This window comes from Antrostomus carolinensis, unplaced genomic scaffold (genome assembly GCF_000700745.2).
Source record: "Antrostomus carolinensis isolate BGI_N321 unplaced genomic scaffold, ASM70074v2 scaffold33596, whole genome shotgun sequence".
Taxonomy (NCBI): Eukaryota; Metazoa; Chordata; class Aves; order Caprimulgiformes; family Caprimulgidae; genus Antrostomus; species Antrostomus carolinensis.
In genome coordinates, this window is record NW_010323064.1 from 19,179 (window position 1) to 38,102 (window position 18,924).

Genomic DNA, 18,924 nt, shown 5'->3' on the forward strand with positions numbered 1-18,924 from the left:
CCGAGGAGAGGGTCAGGGCATCTTCCTCCTCCTCCTCGCTGTTCACTTTGAACCGTCCAAACGGGCTGGAAGACAAGGCAGAGGGCTCTTCTCATATCCCTTATCCTGCTTCCCAGGGCTCTCCACTGTCCCCTAAGTGTCCTGATGCAGCCCTACATCACTCATCCCTGCAGACTGTGCCTATGCCCCAAGCAGCTCTTCACCCCTCATGTCCCACTGCCTTGCATGTCCCCTCTGCTGATCTGCAACCCTGTCTGCTCACAATGGTACTGGTCTCATCACACTTCTCTCCAGACAAGAAGGATCATCTAATCTCAGCCAGCTTGAGCTTCTCCCAACACAACATGGTGGGTTCACTGCAGATCAACCACAAAAGCCCCTGGGCACATGGATGAGGTGGGGACAGGCTCCCTGGCCTTCAGAGGAGCTGCCTCAGGGACAAGGAAGGGGATTAACTCAGAGCCCAGGAGATGATGGTCCCCTTGGTCAGGCAACAGTGGCACCCAGAGAGGCTGGGAACCTCAGCCCAGGGCTGGTGGGGCAGAAAAATCTCCTGTGAGAACCTCCCAAAGAGCTGCAGGGCTGTGCCTGAGCAAGACACTGCAGGAACCCAGGTGATGGTTCCCAGGAGCACCTCCCTGTCCCCTCCAGCTTTTGGGTGACCCAAAGTGCACTCACCTGAATCGGTCTAAGAGGTACAACATCACTGCCACCACGTGCACAGACAGCCCCACCAGCAGCCAAAGCGTGCTCTGGAAAGGCTGCATGAACGAGTCCAAGGTGCTGCGAGGGATTTCCTGGCACACAGGAGAGAGGAGAACAGTGTTGGCACCCATCATGACCACACCTGGACTCACAAGGACTCCTGTCCTGCTCCAAGCTCCTGCTCTGCTACACAGGAAGGGTCAGGGTGGCCGAGACAAGACCCAGTGATAAAACCAGCAGCCTTGAGGCTGTCACCTCACAGCAAAGGCTGGGATTTGGAGCAGCTGCCCTGGGGTGGGCAGGGGACAGCAGCTGGGGGAGCTGGACATGGTGCAGGCATGGCATGTGTCAAACTGGGGAGTAAAAGGCATCTCCCCTGTTCTACAAAACATCCCATCCCAGCCCATACCTTCTTCACAAGGATGGTGAGGCCCTGATACTTGAAGGGCTTGGAGAACTCGATGTACTGTGCCCGCTCGTTGTTGATAGTGAGAGGAGCCACAATCATGTCCGCTTGGCCACTCAGCAGCTCCCCCATCATCCCATTCCACTCCTTCTTGTTGCTATTGTTAACCTGCCAGAGAGCCAGTATGGGATCAGCCCACTGCCCTGACACCTCTCCCCTACCAGTCAGGACCCCCACAGATGTGGCAGGCTCCCTGCACTGCCCTCCCACCCACCCCTGCTCTGGAGAAGGGCCTGGGGGGGTTCAACAAATGATACAAGCAAAGAGACATCTCATGCTGCCCAAACTCACCCGCTCTTGGGTACCAAATTTACCATCAGCCACCAGGTGAACCTCATAGGTGAAGTTCATCACCCCTGCCAGCCGGATGAGCAGGTCGATGCAGAAGCCGTAGCAGCACAGTGCTACAGTGGGACGGCCTGTGGGTGGGAGAAAATGGGGGGGACAAGTGGAGGCAGCCCTTTGCCAGGGACCTCATGCAGGATCCATGGCTGTCCCCAGCGAGAGCAGCCACCTGCATGGCTCTGGTTTCATATGAGATGTAATCATGTTATTCAGGCAGGGCCATCTGCCTTGATGACCCTCTCCCACTGATTCCATCACTTATGGGTGCTGGCAAGCTGGGGGCAAAGGGGTCTCCTTCATTTGCTATGTCCCAGTGAGGTGGGCTCAGAATTGGTGCTACTGACCCATTGTAGGGGACAGAAGGGGCTTGGTGCCTGCAGACTGTGCTGGAGGAGGGCTCATGTGAACCCATCAGGTTGTAGACAGACCAGGGCACAACTCAGGGCTGGGCAGAGTTGTGCACAGGAAAGTGTGATGGGCCAAGGGGATGCACTTCAGGTGGATTTGGTCAAGCCTGGCATTGCTGAGCAACTCACACTCCCCACCACGTGCTCACTCCTAATCCTGAAACAAGCTTTCCATAACAAACTGGGTTGAAACTGGTGGTGTTAGTAGCAGTGCAGCAGGTGTTAATGTGCCTCAGGGTTCTTGCTTCTGCTTGAGATCAAGCCAAAGATAATTGGAGCATGTGAGGAGACATAAACATGGGATGCAATCCCCCAGAACAGACCTGGAGCCCATCCAGAAGAGGGACAGTGGGAAGGTCATCTGTTGGGGTCAAAAACCTGAATTCCAGTGCCCAGTTACTACACAGCACTACTGTGGGGCTGAGCTGACGGGGGGAGTTTGGGGCTGAATGTGCTGTCTCCTTTCTGCTCCTCATCCTCTGGGCCTTCTGTGTGACTGGGAACCCTTCCTGGGGACCCCTTCTTGGGACATGAGTCTTCATTAGCAGGGTGGGCTGGGGGAGCCACAGCGCTCACCACCAGACTGAGTTACCTGGGATGGTCTCGTTGGGTCCAGTGCAAAAGACCTTTTTCACAGGATCTCCATTGATGGTAAATTCCTCTCTACACGTCCCATCTGCTTGCGTGGGCTTCACATAGACAAAGGGTTCTTGGTGGATTGTCACGATCTGCAAGGTGAAGCACAAACACCCACTTGCATCTGCACCACCTCTACAGGAATAAGGGCTCAACACCCGTGGAGATGTGTGATTTCCCTTGCCTGGTCAGTAGGACAAAGGAATGGTCATACTGGTAAGACCAGCCTGCCCAGGATCCAGTCACTAACATGGCTGCTGGCCTACACATAAGGGAAGGGCATGAGAAGCAATGAAAGAGTGGAGGGACCTTCTCCCAGTGTCACCTCCAGCTTCTGGCCATGAGCTCTTCAGGGATTTCCAGAGCCCAGCATGACAGCCACCAGCCCAGCCACCCTCCACTAACATGTTTCATCCCCTTTTGAACCTGTTTCCTTCTGGCCTCTGCACTGTCCAGCAGCAGCGGGCTCCAGAACTGGACCATGCCTTGGCCAAAGGAGCCCATCCTTGTATTTCCTGCAAACCTGTGCCAGGTGCCCTCTGGCTCCCAAGCCATGAGGAATGATGAACACCTCATCTCTCCATCCCTTCTCCGCTGTTGTCTCTCATATCCCCTTTCCAGCTGGCTCTTTCCAAACCAAAGGATGCCTGCCACCCTATCTAGTCTGTCTCCATCTGGAAGTTGTGCTCCAGCTCTGAACAGCCTCCAGTACCTTCTCTAAGTTGTTCTGCCATATCCTTCCTGAGATGGCAGGTGTCCTGGGTTTGCAATTGCTGCTGACAGCTGCAGAGGCAGCAGTGAAAGTGGGAGACAGATAGTCACAGTCCACCATGCAGAGACCTGAAGAAGACCTGCCACCCTCTAATGCCATTTGCTGTTACCTTCAACTTGGTTGACATCTGATAGCCTTGAGGTTTCTCAGTTTCTCCCCCTGGCCAGATAATCTTTCGGTCGTTGGTCAAGACCTGTGATCAACCCCAGAAGAAGGAGATGGACATGAGGCCATAGGTAGACACTCCAGTGCACACACCCCTCCTACCCAACCTGTCAAGACCTGTACATACATGGCTGCCATTGTAAATTCCAACTTGGACCAGTTTCCGATTCTGCAGGTTCATGATGCTGTAGTTGGCAAACTTCCTGTCCCCATCCTCGTTGAACTCCACCCGTCCAGTGACACCCTCTGAGTACTTGGAGGACATCAAAACCCTATGGAGAGAAACACAGCAGGGTCAACCTAGGATACCTGCTGTGGCCATTGGGACACCTAAGAAGGTGTCAGAAAGGCAAATGCTTTCTCTCAGTTGCCTGCCATATGCCCACTACCCTACAGAAGTCCAGCCAAGGCTGCCTATGGTCTGTTCATAGACCTGTGGTCATCCCTTCCTGCTGGACAGGGTCAGTTCCCCAAGTGCTGCACTACCATATCTGTTGTCATTGTCCCTTATTTCCCACCAGATCAATCCCATTCCCTTAAGGAATGTTTTACCTCACAGCACCCAAGGACACCTTCCTCTGGAGGTCCCTTGGGACCTGTGTCCCTGTCACTGCTCATGGTGCTTCTGTCTGGCACCAGCCCATCACATCCCCAGGCTGCCAAGGGGAGAACCAGCTCCCCAAACCCTGGAAAGATGATAATGAAGACACAGAAGAACTGCCTAAGCCACTTGCAGTGCACCACAGAGAACAACTTCAAATAGCTCATGCCAAAGATGGAGTGGCTGCAGAGGATGCCAGGAAATTTTCTAAATCTTCAGGCTTTGGAAATCCCACCCATGCTCAACAAAACCCAGATCCTCAGAAAGGGCATCTCACAGACAACACAACCATGTCTGCAGAGACCAACCTCTGACACAAGATCCCATGGCCAAAACCAACAGCCTGGTGCCAGGGAGCTCAGCTGCAGAGGGAATTGCTGCTTTACCACGACTCAACCCACAGAGGCCCTTGTGGCTCCAGCATCTGCAGAGATGCAGCACAAAACCCCTCAAAGCACAAAGAATGGGGTCTGGGAAGCACGTGCAGCATCTGCTGATCACACTGCCCACCTCAGCAAGATCCAACACACACACGCTCTGATCTGCTGAGATCCCATCACCCAAAACCACAGCACCAGTGTTTGCTACAGCAGAGAGCAGCTGGCCCATGCATGGAGGTCTCTTGCCCCCAAGTCCTACTTGCAGCATGCTGACCCATGCTGCAGCCCTGAAATGTTCATCAAGAAATGTGTCCACAGCACTGAGCTCCAATTTGACAGAAACATCCACCTACCTTCATTTGGCAGAAAAGTCCCTCTTCCACCCACAGAATTAAGATCCAGACTGGAGGAGATCGTGGACCCAGATCTCTTCCTCCTAGAGTCATTCCCTGTCCACACTAGATCCTAGATGCCCAAGCATTGCCCAGAAGAGCATGGATTGGCATGGACCAAATTGGTGCCAGGCACCAGGATGATGCCTTAACAGCCTGGATAAACTGGGGACCAGTGCCTGAGTTCGTGTCCTGGCTCGTTTTCTAGAAGAGATGTGGCCCTCACATCTGAATCATCGCAGGAGAGTCCAGGCAGTCCTATGTCATGTGCCCCAAAGCTTTAGTGACAAGTTCTCTGAACAAAGCCACCGTGTTGCCCTCGTGCTCCTTTCCCACATGCTCCCACCTTTTCCAACTCTCCCTCCTCAGGTCCTCTGCTCCCTCCAGCAGGACCCTTTCCCAAATACCTCTTGAAAAGGGGTCCTGTCTTCCAGATGTTGGTGTTGCCCACACAGCCCCGTGGTGGGTCTGTGATATTCTCCTTCTCAAATAAGTCGTGCACGGCCTGGGCCACCACCGCGACGGCGTCACTGATGTGGGCTGACTCGTTCTTCCCGTTGATGAGCTGCAAACCGATGACTCCTGTCGTGAAGGGAGGAGGCAGGTCAGCATCCCTGGGCATGCTGGCCACTCCAGTGTTACTCCCATGCACAGGGACCAGCAAGCACATGGTGATGGGCTGAGGAGTTATCTGAGCTTCGGGCAGAGGAAGCGACTGCAGTGGCTTTGGGCACCGTCCTGCGTGCTGGTGGGGGACTGGGGACAGCCACATGGACACCCTGTGCTCCATCCCCATTGCATTGCCCAAGCCTTTTCTGCAGGTGACCCTCAGCTTGGAAAGCCCCAGTGAGCTGGATTTGGGGCATGGCATCATGGCGAAGGCTGCCCAACTGTTGTCTCCCCATGTGGGCAATGGGAGAGGAGAGCAATGTGTGGGACCCTCACACACTGGGAGGGTCAATCACTTGGGACCACCACGGCATCACGTTCCCCCAGCCCAAGGAGTCCCCGGGAGGGCAGGGACACCTCGTCCCAGCTCCGAGCAGGCTCCTCCAAGCCTGGCTGACAGTGGGATGGGTGTCTTCAGCAGCTGCCTACCATCAGGGGCGTAACGCAGGGCATTGCCCGATATCTCCCGTTCCCCCACCAGCCACACGTAGCCGGAGCCCGTCATATTGAGCATGGCTGCTGATCTGTACACCGTGGCCGCATCATCCTCACTGCAATGAGAAGAAAGGAACAGCAAGGTGGCTCCAGGTGCTGGATGGCTCTTTTTCTCCTGTATCAGATCCCAAGGGGGTAGCAGTGCCAGGGAAAACACATTCCCCAGACAGTCCCCCTCTGACAACTGGTTCTTCTGGGCAGTGGCTAATTCCTTGATGCAATGGGAACCCGTATCTCAGCTTCATCTAATCCCACAGCACCTGACACTGCTGAGCATCTGCAAATCTAGTCCGTCCCTTGTTCCTCTCCATCTATAGGCATGGGGGCAATGACTCCCCTCCTTTGCAGGTGGATCAGGAATCATCATCAGTAACTATTGCTGCTTCTTCTTGAACTATAACTTCTTGAACTAGAACTTCCTCCCAAGGGGCAGAGGAGGGGCAGGTGCTGATCTCTTCTCTCTGGCCACCAACGAATGCCAGGAGCAGAGGGAATGGCAGCAAGATGTGGCAGGGGAGGGTGAGGTTGGCCATGAGGAAAAGGTTCTTGAGGCAGAGGGTGGTGGAGCACTGGAACGGGCTCCCCAGGGAGGTGCTCATGGCACCAAGCCTGACAAGATTCCAGCAGCATTTGGCCAAGGCCCTCAGGGCCATGGTGTGAATGTTGGGATTGTCCTGTGCAGGGACAGGAGCTGGACTCCATCATCCTTGTGGGTCCCTTCCAACTCACAACATTCAATGATTCTAAGATTCTGCAGCTGCTAACACCTTGCAGGACAGCCGGACATCTCAACCATGCTCATGATTACATGATTACACGACTCCCTGGACAGCAGCAGGCACAGGACAGCATCCACCACCCATCTGGGACATGGGGCTTTGTTTGGGTTTTCTCTCATGTCCCTTGGCGTGAAAGGACAACAAGCCCCAGGTCAGGAGAGTGAGGAAATCAGAGCCGGGAGGGGAAGGACCAGCTCTGCCTTACCTGGCAGAAAGGATGATGACACGAGCCTCCAGCTCCTTAGCCTCCAGCAGCAGCGACGTCACGTTTTTGGTTCCAGGGTCAAACTGAAGCACTTTCTCAGCCTGTGATTAGTGTGAGCAGAGCTGGTTAGTGCGGGAGCCCCAGGACTGCTTGTGAGAGCCATGCTATCTAGAAAAGGGTCAAGAGAATTCATTAAACTGCACAAAAGTCTGCTAAATAAGGTTGGTTATAGATTTTTTTTTTCTTTTTTTCTTTTCTTTTCTTTCTTTTCTTTCTTTCCTTCCTTCCTTTCTCTTTTAAGGTTTTGACTTTTTTGGCTTTTATCTTTTCTTTTTCTTTTTTAATTTATTTTTATTTTTTTTGCACTGTGCATGCAAACTGAAGTCAATCAAGACCCAAAAAGAGGCGTGCATTGTACAGGAAAGAGAAAAAGGCTTTGAAATGCAATTGAAAACGCAAAGGAGTGTTGTTTTTCAAAAACATGGGAAATGAAAAAAAAAAAAACCAACATATTGCACAGGGTTAACCTTTAGGAATAAAAGTGAGCAACTTACACCAAGGAACCGTTTCCTTTGGGGAGGAAAGGGGGTTGGTTCAACTTTTCAAAAAAAAAACCACCAAAAAAACTTGCAAGTTAATTACTGGTTCACATGCATGTTTCAAAAAGAAATCCTTCCAGGGTCAGCTGGCTAGGTTTCCATTCTCAAGTCCAAACCAAACTATCTCAACATAAAAACGTGCTACCAAGAAACATAGTCATGGATCTTTATTATTTTTTTCTTTCTTTTCTTTTCTTTTTTATTTTTTTTTTTCTCTTTCTCTTTTTTTATTTTCTTTATTTTTTTATTTTATTTTTCAGGTGGCTGTGGCTATTTTTCATTTGCTAGTTAGGTTGGTGGGCGGCGTGCATTTCCATGCATATATACCTTGGGTCCTCGCTTGTTGTCATAGGAAAGTTGGTCGAGGTTTTCATAGTTCCTTTTTTTACTCTGATGAATAATGTGCACAGAGAAAATATGTAGACACAGAAGAATATTATAAACAGTTGAAAATGACGTGTAGTAAAGCAATCCAACATCCACCTCCTCCTCCACTGTTTGCTAAAGGGTCTTTATAACGCTGGAGCTCGCAAAAACCACTATCAGGAGAGAGTGCCTCAGCTCGCACGGGAGCGTCACGGTGCGAAGCTGTCGCGATGCAGTTGCGTTTCCCTGGTGGGACTGGGGAATTCTTCAGCAAGACAATTTTTATTTTTATTTATTTTTTTAAAAAAAATCTTAAACTCAGAAACAATCTACGTAATCTCTAAGGGCCTAAAGTGGTGGGATTTTCCATGGAATTACTGTGGAAGTAAAGGACAAAATGTTGTGTATGGAAAGTGCTGGATAAACGCAAACTGTCACAGTTAATTAAGAGCATTAGCATTGCTACCGTCACTATCATCATGACAATCCTGCTCACCCTAAGACAAGTTCACAGCAAGTGAGGTGTCTCAGCTGAACTTCTCACCTCCTGCAAGGAGAGAGCAACTTTTTGGAGCTCTGTTGCCGTCCAAAAGAGAAAGAAAAAAAGCTCTCTACGTCCCATGTTGGCTCAAAGCGTGGCGAGATGAAGCAATGGTGATCATGGGATGACATTGCAGCTTTTACCTGGTCCTTGGGGACTTCCAAGGGCACCTCGTGGCTCTGCAGCACACAGGTGGCCCTGGGAGGTGTAACTGCTGGAGAACACGATGACCATAACCTGGCTCTATGCTTGGCTAGTGGGGTTCACTGCTTGGTGGTCTCCATGCTGCTGGCCAGAGCATCACACCTGGACTAGGGGCAGGTAGCTCAGAGTGCACTGACCCTGTGGATAACAGACCAGAGCCTGCTCCTCCCCTTGTCTCCTGCCTGAGCTGCTTCTACTGCTTGACCCCAAAGGAGCCAGGGACATGGAACCTACTTCTGGAGGTTTCCTCTCCTCCAGGCAGCGTGCTGAAGGGTCAACAGCCTCTGCTCTCAGGAGCCTTGACCCTGCAGTAGCATGCACACAGCCCCGTGGATCTTTCCTAGCAGCAGCCTCCAGGATCAGGCACCAATAACACAAACCTGCAGGATAGTGCTTGGCGGGTTTTGGTGGAACATAATCTGACCTCTTCTTCTTGGCCCTGTGGATCTTTCCTAGCAGCAGCCTCCACGATCAGGTGCCAATAACACCACCCTGATAGTTCCTGCAGGATGATGCTTGGTAGGTTTTGCTGGAACATAATCTGACCTCTTCTTCTTGGCCCCATCCCACCCCAGCTGGGCAACCCTGATCTGTGTGTATGCGGTATGGGACATGGTTCTAGTCTGATCTTCATTTCACAGCCTCTTATTGCAATGGCAACTGGTCCCTGCCAGGAACTCCCATAACGCAAGAGTTCATCTTCCCAGGTTCTTCCTGAGGCAGCCAGGTTTTATCTCTGCATCTTCCTTTCCAAACTAAATAGCTTTCTTCTTCTGAGGACTCAGACCAGTCCTGGGCAGGACATTCATCCAGGTCTCTTTCTGTGTAGCTGTGTGATCTTTCCTTCTTCTTGGGCGCAGCCTGACAGGTTTTTCATTGCTCAGAGACGTTGGGTCCTTGCCAGGAAAAGTATCTGAGGAGGCAAAATCTGCTTGGAGCCCAGGTCTGCCTTCACTTCTGATGATGCCTGTGGTGAGGATTTCTGCAATGGCTTCTTGGAGTCTGCTCAGGTCACAGTGAGACCTGCAGTAACATCTGCCACCAAGGAGAGCAGAGCTGCAGCAGGACAGCATGAATGTTCTCCAGTGATGAGATATTGGCAACTTTTCTGCAGGTACCATCAATTTAGCCAGAAACTGGGCCATCCATCTTGCAGCCTCCAGCCATGAATCACCTTGTGTGCCCAGGATGTGCTGGTACCTTGACCCAAACTGGTCAGCAAAGTAAAGCAGAGTGTTGGGTGCAACGAAGCTGGACCTGATGGCACCTGATCACCTCCACCTCTCCCTGTCACTATTCCTATTACCAGAACTAGACCAGTAATGTCTCATCTCTTTCCTGTTTTCCCATGTGGTCCTTCAGCCCTTCCCTGCTCCTCAGACAGGGACCCACAAATTCAAAAGTCACTTTCCACCATGTTCTCCAGCATTGACTCAAAAAATTATCACTTTGATGAACACCACTGTACCAGAGAAAGGGAACCAGCACACCAGGGACCTACCACCTCTGACTTGGACAAACTCTGATTTTCACAGCGTCTGGCAGTCCCTCCTAAACCTGAGCAGTGTTGGTGCAGTGGTGGCCTGCCCAGGTGAATGAACAGAGTTGTACTGGGATGAAGCAGTAGCTCCAGGCTGAGAGTTACTGCAGACAGACCTAAGACAAGGCTAGAACGTGGGGTGCACCAGGGTGGGTCAGCCTGGCCCAAGTGCTGAGCTCTGAACACCTGTTTGAAGTGCAAATCCACACAATGATGCCTGAGTGACACCAGGGCTGGTGGAAGCTCCAAGGGAAAAGCCATGCTCAGATCCAAGAGCTCAGGTAGGCAGGTGGTCTATAGCAGATCCCTCAGGTCCTCAGGGGCTGTAATCCAAGCCAAGAGCATGAGAGCAGATCTCTTGCCTGCTCCCTCCCCAAGGCCCAAGCTGCCCTTGAGAAGGTTGAGGAGTGGTCCAGGGTATCACTTCACAGCATGAAGGGAACCAACACACCAGTGATTAGAAGAGTAATTGGACATCAGAAGAGATTGAGGAAGACAGGAAAGCCCCAACAAGGGTATCTACCACCTTCAAGACCAGTCAGACCAGTCAGTTTGACCAGAGCAAGTTCCTCAAAGGAAAAAGAAATAAGATGAGGTGGCAAACCCCAAAGGGAAGACAAGGTGACCTACCATCACAGAGCATGTGCCCAGGTTGGAGGGGGGCCAGTGCATTTGCAGTAGCCCAGTGGCTGCCAGGAGACACCAAGACATGTTGTAGATGCAGTGTAAATGTGGGGCAGGTCTGAAGACAGACCCTCCCTCCCCGTATTTCAAGCCCCAGATCTCAAAGGCTTTCCTGTAGGGTGGGCAGGCTGTGCTTGGGAGCATTGCATGGAGCAAGCAGGGAGTGGAGGCATGTGAGGGAGCAGCAAAAGGGGATGCACAGGAGCTGCAGAAGAACAGAAAGTGGAAATCAAAAGATGCAAGGAAAAGGATGACAGATTGATGGTGGGGAAAACCTTTCCACTGCTCTCCCTGAGTGAGGAACATTGTACTGGGAAGAGGCTTTGGAGGGAAATACTGATCCACCATCACCCAGAGGGAAGCTAGCTTTGGAGGCAGGAGGATCCCATCATGGTTGGTGGCACACCAGTGTCTGACAGTGGCCCAGGATGCAGCAAGGATGAAACTTCTTGGAAACCACCACCAAAAACAAAAGTCTGTTGGTCAGTGTGGCTTGTGCCAGCCTGCACCTTTGCACCAGTTATTCCTCCAGTGGCTTGATGAGAGGTGATGAAGACCAGTGGTAGGCTGCTCTGTCTGGTCTCTCAAGCACAAGAACTGTTTATGGCCACATCTCCTCAACAGCCAACTGCCAAATGTCCAGCAGCTGCTGATGGGGCTGGAGAAGCAGGATGTGGTCCCTGTTTGTGACCCAGGAGGGAAAAGCCAGGAACGGGTGCCTGCCTTGATGCTGCTGGAGACTTGGAATTAGGCTTGGACTTTGCCCACCTGAAGAGGACCTCATCTTGCCCCGGGCAAGAGGATGTGATGGGACTTCACCCCGTAGGGCAGGAGATGGTTCCTTGACTTCCAGACAGGCGCTTGCCTTTGAAGCACCGCAGCTGAACTTCTCCCTGTGTTCTTCCCTGCTTCTCTTGAACGCTTGCTCTGTCCTTTTACTCAATGGCAGCAGGTCTATGGTAGTCCTCCTGAGATTCTAGCAGGCTCGAGGACCTCCCCTGCCTCCCTCCCTGCTCCCCGCGGGGCCCTGAGGGCAGGTGCATCGCACCTCCTCGATAAAGCCGCTCCTGCCAGCCGCAACCGCCCTCTTGTAACAGCATGTGGGGTGTCAGGAAAGCAGCGTTTGGCATGTGCTTCAATGGAGATGGGAACGGGGGGCATCAGCCTGCAGCTGCAGAGCCGACAGCTTTCTAGAGAGCGGGTGCATTAGACCTCCGAGCATCAACGCGCCGGCTGCCCTCACCCCTTCTAAGCCACTAAGGTGAGCTCCAGTAAAGCCAATTCAGAAGCTGCTTTTCAAGGGTTGGTTTGGCACTGGTGGGTCTGCCTGGCCCCCTGGGGTGGCTGTAATGGGGCAGGTGTTTCCCTAAGCTGAGCGACTTGGTCCTCTCCTTAGGTGGGAATCTTGGGCGAGGCATTTGCAGAGCTCCAGGTTATCCTTCCCTTCATTTTGTAGTCGATTTACATGTAGGAGATTTTGACCATGGCAAAGCAAGTGAAATGAATAAAGTACAAAGTTCTGTCAGGTACTAGTCAGACACTGTTGATGCTTTAAGCATGTCAGCCATGTTACAATGGAAAGAAAAGGTGTTTTACATACAGAAATCTACATACATACAACAGCCCGAGACTTCTAGTTTTGTTGTTGTTGCTTAAACAAAGCTACAAGACAATGTTGAGGAACTGACCTTGGACTCTCTCTCCTCCAAGAGGGTCTCCAGCTTCTTTTGTGCAGCACGACCTTCGTGGTCGTCACTGACTATCAGAATGACGTGATTCCAGTTGAAGACTCTCATCATCTCAAACCAGACGTTGGCCTGGTGAGAGTATGGTGGGACTGTGCGCAAAAAGGACAGGTGGATGCTCTGCAAGGAAGAACAAGAGCTCAACATAGACTGGTTGGGTCGTTGGCTGGGGTGCATCTTGGAAACCGGGCAGGTTTGCAGGGACAGGGCTGGGATCACAAGACCAAAGAGGAAGAGCAGCAATTTTTGGTAGACTTTTGGGTTGCACACCTTGATCTATCCCCTAGGACCTGCACTCCTTTCTTCTGGCTGAGAAGCAAACCCTAGCTACAATATGGTACCTCTCTGTGGTTAATCCAGAGTATGGCAAAGTGCAAATTCATTCAGTGCAAATATAGCCCTTCCTCTTGGCTTTTTGAAAGTATTACTGAACAAAGGACATCAAAAAGAAAACAAATTCCTTTCAGAGAGCGACAAGGAGCAGCTGCAGGTACACGCAGGGATATATTAGTTATTCGTCATGAGAGAAGTTCAGAAAAGCAATTTTACAATATGCTGTTGGGCTGTTTCTAGGTCAGTTTGTTCTGCAGCAGCGCACAGGAGGCAGCTCTGGACTCATGCCCCAGCCAACCTATCTGATTTGGTTAAGACATCATTATGGTTGGATGATTGAGCAGTAGCAATTCCAGCCTAATTAAGTACAGAGCTCTTTGGGGAGCAATTGGACCAAAAGTTGTAGCTGACAGAGAGGTTTAAAAAAAAACCAAACTGCAGCTTTTCCAAAAGGCCCTAGAGTCAAATATTAGAAAATGAAAGTGCTGACGCTCAGCATGGACGCTACTTGACAAACCACCTACGTGCTGGAGGGAGGTAGAGGTCTGAACAGGAGAGGACAAAAAGGAAAGCACCATAATATGTATTTTTTAAGGTTGAGATGGTCCTCTGGACCAAACAAGGCTTGTCCAGACCTGCTCATCCAGGGACCTGACCCAGCAGGGGTCAGAAACGTCCTGAATGGGCCAAAGGAATTCACTCTGGAAGAGAAAGTGTGCGATGTCCACCATGGACCAGTGCAGGAAAGACAGACAGACCAGATAATGATAAAGTCAAACTGAACCATACAACATAGAGAAAACACTGCAAACCCCTGTTGTGGTCAGGACTCTTTGCAGTGGAACAACGTGTCTGTTCTCCTGCCCTGGCCCAAAACACAGAAATGACAGAAGCAGCAGCAAAAATACCAAAGCACTGGAAACTTTTCCTAATTTCTGAAGACCAAGAACTGTGGCTGTTTAATCAAAGGAGGAAACAAACCAGGAGAGCTGTAGCAATTTTGTATGACTGATAGAAACATTCCCAATTCCACAAAGAGCAGGAGACATGCAGCTCACCCCACAAACCCAGTACTCATCAATGGATCAAGAAGAAGCCCCATAGGGACAAACAATGGAAGGACAACCATGGTCTCCACACCAACATGGTGCTCAAGCTGTCTTTGGAGTCAGCAGAAATACCCAGGTATTTCCAAGCCTAGCTCTACAGCTCGGGCCAGGGACACACAAGATGGGTCTGAGTATTTTTAATTGCTTTAAGGAAATCCATGGAAATGGAAAATGGAAATGGGAAAACAAAAATTGGAAGAGAAAGGAAAAAAGAGCAGGGCCCAAAGATTGGTAGAAAAATGAAAGTAGAGTCCCTCCAAAGGTTCACAACTTGTCAAGTGCAGTCCCTCATTTAGCAACGTGCCCCAAAACTGAGCATCTGGACAGATTCAAGGAGACTGGCAGAAATCCCAAGATATAAAGTTCCTGATAATTTAGCAAAAATAATCAGCTGGGTATGAAAAAGAGGCCTTGGCCAGTGTCTCCATGGAAGGAGCCCGGGCTGCTCTGTCCCCTGCTCTATTCATTCTGCCCAGCCAGCACACATGTCCCTGAGCCCCACCAGAAAGCAGCCTGCCCACCACCCCACGTGAGAGCTGCAGACGTGGGAGGGAGCTGAGACAACTCTGCAGTAGCTTAGATGTGTACTGGGAGGGATTTTAGTGGGGGCAGACGTACGGGGAGCTCAGGAGCAACCGCATCACCCACCTTTGCCTGCAGTGTGTGGAGGAGAGGACTTGTCACCCTCTGGGGAATGGCCCAGCACTGCAGCAGTAGCTTTGTGGAGTGGTGGGGCTGCTCTTGCCCTCCTCCCAGCTGGAATCCTGAGAGCCTGTGAAGAGTTCTCCTCTGCTGGGATGAGTGGGCTCCATCACTGCCATCAGCACAGGCTTCAGCACGCAGAGCTCCTCACCTCCTCTGAGGCACTGCAGGTCACCCCTGCTGCTGGCTGCTCTGCTTGGTGGGGGCTGTGAAACCCAGCGCAGGGGCAAAGGTCTCTACCTTACGTTAACCAGCCTCTCCAGTCACTTCTTGCAGGTGCCAGTGAAGGAGTCCTGACCCTGACCTTGGGTAAGGGGAGTCACTTTCCTCCCCAGTTTCCAGTGCAGCTTCCCACGCTGACTAACACCATTTCTGCAGAGCATCGGTTGCCAGTGAGACCAGGAATAAATAAATAATGCCCCCCTCGGTGAGCAATAACCCCCGGGAGGGCGGGGAGTGGTTATACTGAGACAGGGACCAAGGGGAAAAGCCATCCCCAGGTCCAGGCTGGAGAGAGACAGACAGACAGGCTTCATTTCAACTACCAGGACCAGGTGCTGGACATTGAAATGACTTTCCAAGTGTAGAATGAGTGACCTTCACTTTCCATCTCTTTCAGCAGCAGAGCAGGTCTCAGTCAAGAGCCACCCTTGATCCTCCACTGCATTGACTCTCCAACAAGGGGATGGTGTGGGGCTCAGCACCTTGGGTCACCCAGCACGTCCCTTCATCCCCATCACATAGGTGTGGTCCCACATGGTGGTGATGAACAGCACCAGAATTTCCCAGCTCTCAAGCTGTGCGTTTTCCTGTGAGCTTCACTCTCATGCTCTCAGTGTCATTTCATATTCCTCATATTGTCAAGATGTCAATGTCATCTCATTTTTTGAGCTGAGATGTAAAGGAGATATACCCCCCCCAGTGACACATGGGGAACAGAAGCACTAAAGCACTAGTCCAGCCTGTCCATTCAGGAGCCCCAGCACCAGGAGGTCACACTGTGATTTTTTGCAATGTTCAGTCTATGCAGAGTCCATGAAGGGTTCTCCACAGCCATGACCACCACAGCCATGGATAACACTCTGTTGCCTTCACCACGAGACCTTCCTCTCTCCTCCTGCAGTTCCCTGCTCCCCTCCCACTCACTTAGAGGTGATGGGGATTCCAGAGACCCCCCCACCACTCAGGCAGGACTGTGCTGAATGATGTGAAGATTTTGGTGAAGAAACAGGTCATCTCAGATGTACACACAAGGAAGCCAAACAAATGCTGCCAAGGCATCAGCTCGATAGCTGCAGTGTCATTTTTAGAACAAGCAGTTCTTTGAACACGGGGAGCAATAAAGCTTCCTTCCCTCTGGTACCTTTGCTGGAAGACTGGCAACAGCTCATGGGCTGCTGTGCTCAACTGAAGATGCTCTGAAAGCATCAAAAGGTACTGGGCAAACCTGTCTGTTGAGGCCCACGCCTTTCCTCTCCCTGCCAGTTTATCCTTGGAGGACCATAATTAACTCCAAGACTTCAACCCCCTTGTGAAATTCAGCTAAAATTGGCTGATGCCTTCAAAACCAAACAGGGGCATCCACACAAAGTGATCTTACAAGCTTGTTTCCATAGAAACTCAGCTGAAAGATATAATTTCCTGAATTAAAAAAAAAAAAAAAAAAGGCAGCTGATAGTGGAAATCAAAAAGGAACCAGCTGAATGTCCCTGTGTTGCACCAGCCAGCCTGTCCTGCACGGGGTGTGCAGAGCCATCCTGTCCCATGGCTTCACACCCCTTTGCTCTGCTGTCTTCCACTCCACTCCCACCTTTACTGTCCCCTCCAGCTGCTGCCAGTTCACTATTCAACATCCTTGCTCCTCTACACACCCAGTCTCTGCCTTGGCTCCATCTCCTGCCGGCAGCTCTGCAAAGAGCTCCAAGTCCTCAAGCCACCAGCTCTCTCGGGGGGAAGGAGACTGAGCAAGAGGCAGGAGGGCTCAGAGGTGTGAGACGTGCCCAGTGCAGGCAGCGTGGCCTCCCTGGTGAGTCCCTGCCAGGTGAGTGCACCCCACAGCCTTTCACCCACCCAACACCCCAAATATTCAGTGGGGAGCATCTCCCTGCCACTGCAGTGGGTGTCCACAGCCTCAGTGGGTCACTCCTCCAGCTCCAAAGTGAACCAGGTGGGTTTTATGAGCCACTTCTGCAGAAAATATGTTTTAAATAGGAAAAAAAATGGCGGAGGCAGAGTCTGCTGGGAAGCTCCCACCCCTGAGGGTGAGCACACAAAGTCAGCACAAGGTCGTGCTGTGGAAAATGTGGCCAATTTGCTTTGGTGAGCACAGCTCTGCTGAGATGAAGCTGGACTGATAGTCCCTTCTCCCTGCCATTGTGTGCACTGTGACAAGGTCCCTCTCAGTGACATTTGCTGATCAGACCTAGCTCCTCCTCATGGCAGCAGGAACCAAATTCCTCCTGCAGCTTTCCTATGTGCTGTCATTGCCGTGGGCTTGACTTGCTGGTTGTCCTACCATGGTTTTACTTGGTGGGAGATGCCAAGACCTGCTGCTGCTCCAGCCGAGCAGTCCCTTGGGCTGCATCTCTGGGAGCTTCTGCTCCTCCCTCCTGAATTTTGACTTCATTTAGCATGTAGGCGGAGTGACTATTTTTGCACTGAACATTTGCATTTGTGAATATTCACATTTTCCAAGCAAAGACCGATTTGTCCTTCAAAACAAGCCTGGTCTCACCCACTGAGCTCATGCACCTGGATTAAAACCTCCACCAAGCCTGCGATGGTGCGTGGTCCACCTGGCTCTGCTCAGCTCCTGCTTTTGCTTTTCCTAACACAAAAAATGTGTTGGGAAGATGGGTTGTGAGCTGAGCAGCTGGTGGAAGAGCCGACCGTGGCAGCGTGTCATGGACCAGGACAGGACATTGCCTCCAGCCCCTCCACACAGCAGGACCTCACCCAGCCTGAAAGTCTCCATGTTTCCACAGGGAGAGCACACAGTGGTTTGAGACGCTGCAATTTGAATTTCTTTCTTCAATTCTGGCTGGACTGAATATCATTTAAAGCCTCGGGATAACTTGTTAGTCAATTCTTTTACCTCCCCTACCAATATGACACAAACTCAGAGAAGTGAATGCAACCAAACAACCTTCAAACCCCAGAGGTCCAGCCTGATGTACAGGGTCCACAAGGATCCTCCTGCCCCTCCGCAGCCCTCCCCCCTCACCCCCACCCAGGGAGCACCCAGGGAGCACCCAGGACCCCCTGGTTGTCACTAGCGAGCAGGGCAGGAGCTAGTTGGTGCATTTGCCTTGGCTGAAGAGCAGCGAGCTCAGCAGCCTGGCAGGGAAACGCTGCAGAAATCATCCAGCACTATGTAGGTCAACACTGGCAGCTGCGAAAAAATAATGTACCAGGGAATGTGGGAGAGAAAGAGAGAGACAGAGAGAGAGGGAGGGAGCTGCAGGTTTAACTGGAGAGGATGGATGGACAGACAGACAGATAAACAGGGTAGTGTAAACATCATTAACCCTCCTGATGGGCACTCCTGATTTTACACCACACGTATGAGGTAGGAGACTAGAAACATGCAGCAGTTACCTTATCAGAATATATAGACATGCGTGTTGTCAGACCAATGACAGGGATCCTGTAGAAGCCAGCTGTGTATGATACGGGTGTTGGTGTTAGGTGATCGTTGGGAGCAGGAGGGTGACTAACTAATATTGCATAGACCTGTAGGACAGGATACACGACACAAACATTATTTCACAAGAGCCCGTCGGCCACCGAGTGTGATTATTTCCCTTTTCTTTTTTTCTGCAAAATCAAACATCCCCACGTGTTAACACAAGAACAGCACTCAGATAACGGGGGACGGGGAAGTGAGGACCACAGCGGGGAGCGAGGGGTGCTGCAGCCCACGCCGAGGTGATGGCTCTGCACCGGGTTATACCTTAATGGAAATGCCGTGCCGAGCCGCTCCGCTCCCTAAACTAATAACATTCATGGATTACAGATTAAAGGGAAACATCTCCAGTCCAGTCACACTGTGTAATGCGATTTCTTTAACCACACATTTAATACT

General features: G+C 51.4%; 1 protein-coding gene across 1 annotated transcript in view; it reads right to left on the minus strand.

Moving 5' to 3' along the window:
* The window catches only part of GRIN1 (glutamate ionotropic receptor NMDA type subunit 1), a 30,508-nt gene extending 11,939 nt beyond the window's left edge, over positions 1-18,569 (minus strand). The window contains 13 exon segments of the mRNA XM_029085580.1: positions 2-65; positions 679-797; positions 1,115-1,279; positions 1,463-1,590; positions 2,516-2,651; positions 3,441-3,524; positions 3,624-3,768; positions 5,277-5,451; positions 5,968-6,089; positions 7,018-7,118; positions 7,944-8,006; positions 12,640-12,816; positions 18,438-18,569. Of these exon segments, the coding sequence (XP_028941413.1) occupies positions 2-65; positions 679-797; positions 1,115-1,279; positions 1,463-1,590; positions 2,516-2,651; positions 3,441-3,524; positions 3,624-3,768; positions 5,277-5,451; positions 5,968-6,089; positions 7,018-7,118; positions 7,944-8,006; positions 12,640-12,816; positions 18,438-18,458 (1,500 nt within the window). The 5' untranslated portion in view covers positions 18,459-18,569.
* Positions 18,570-18,924: the final 355 nt, after the last annotated feature.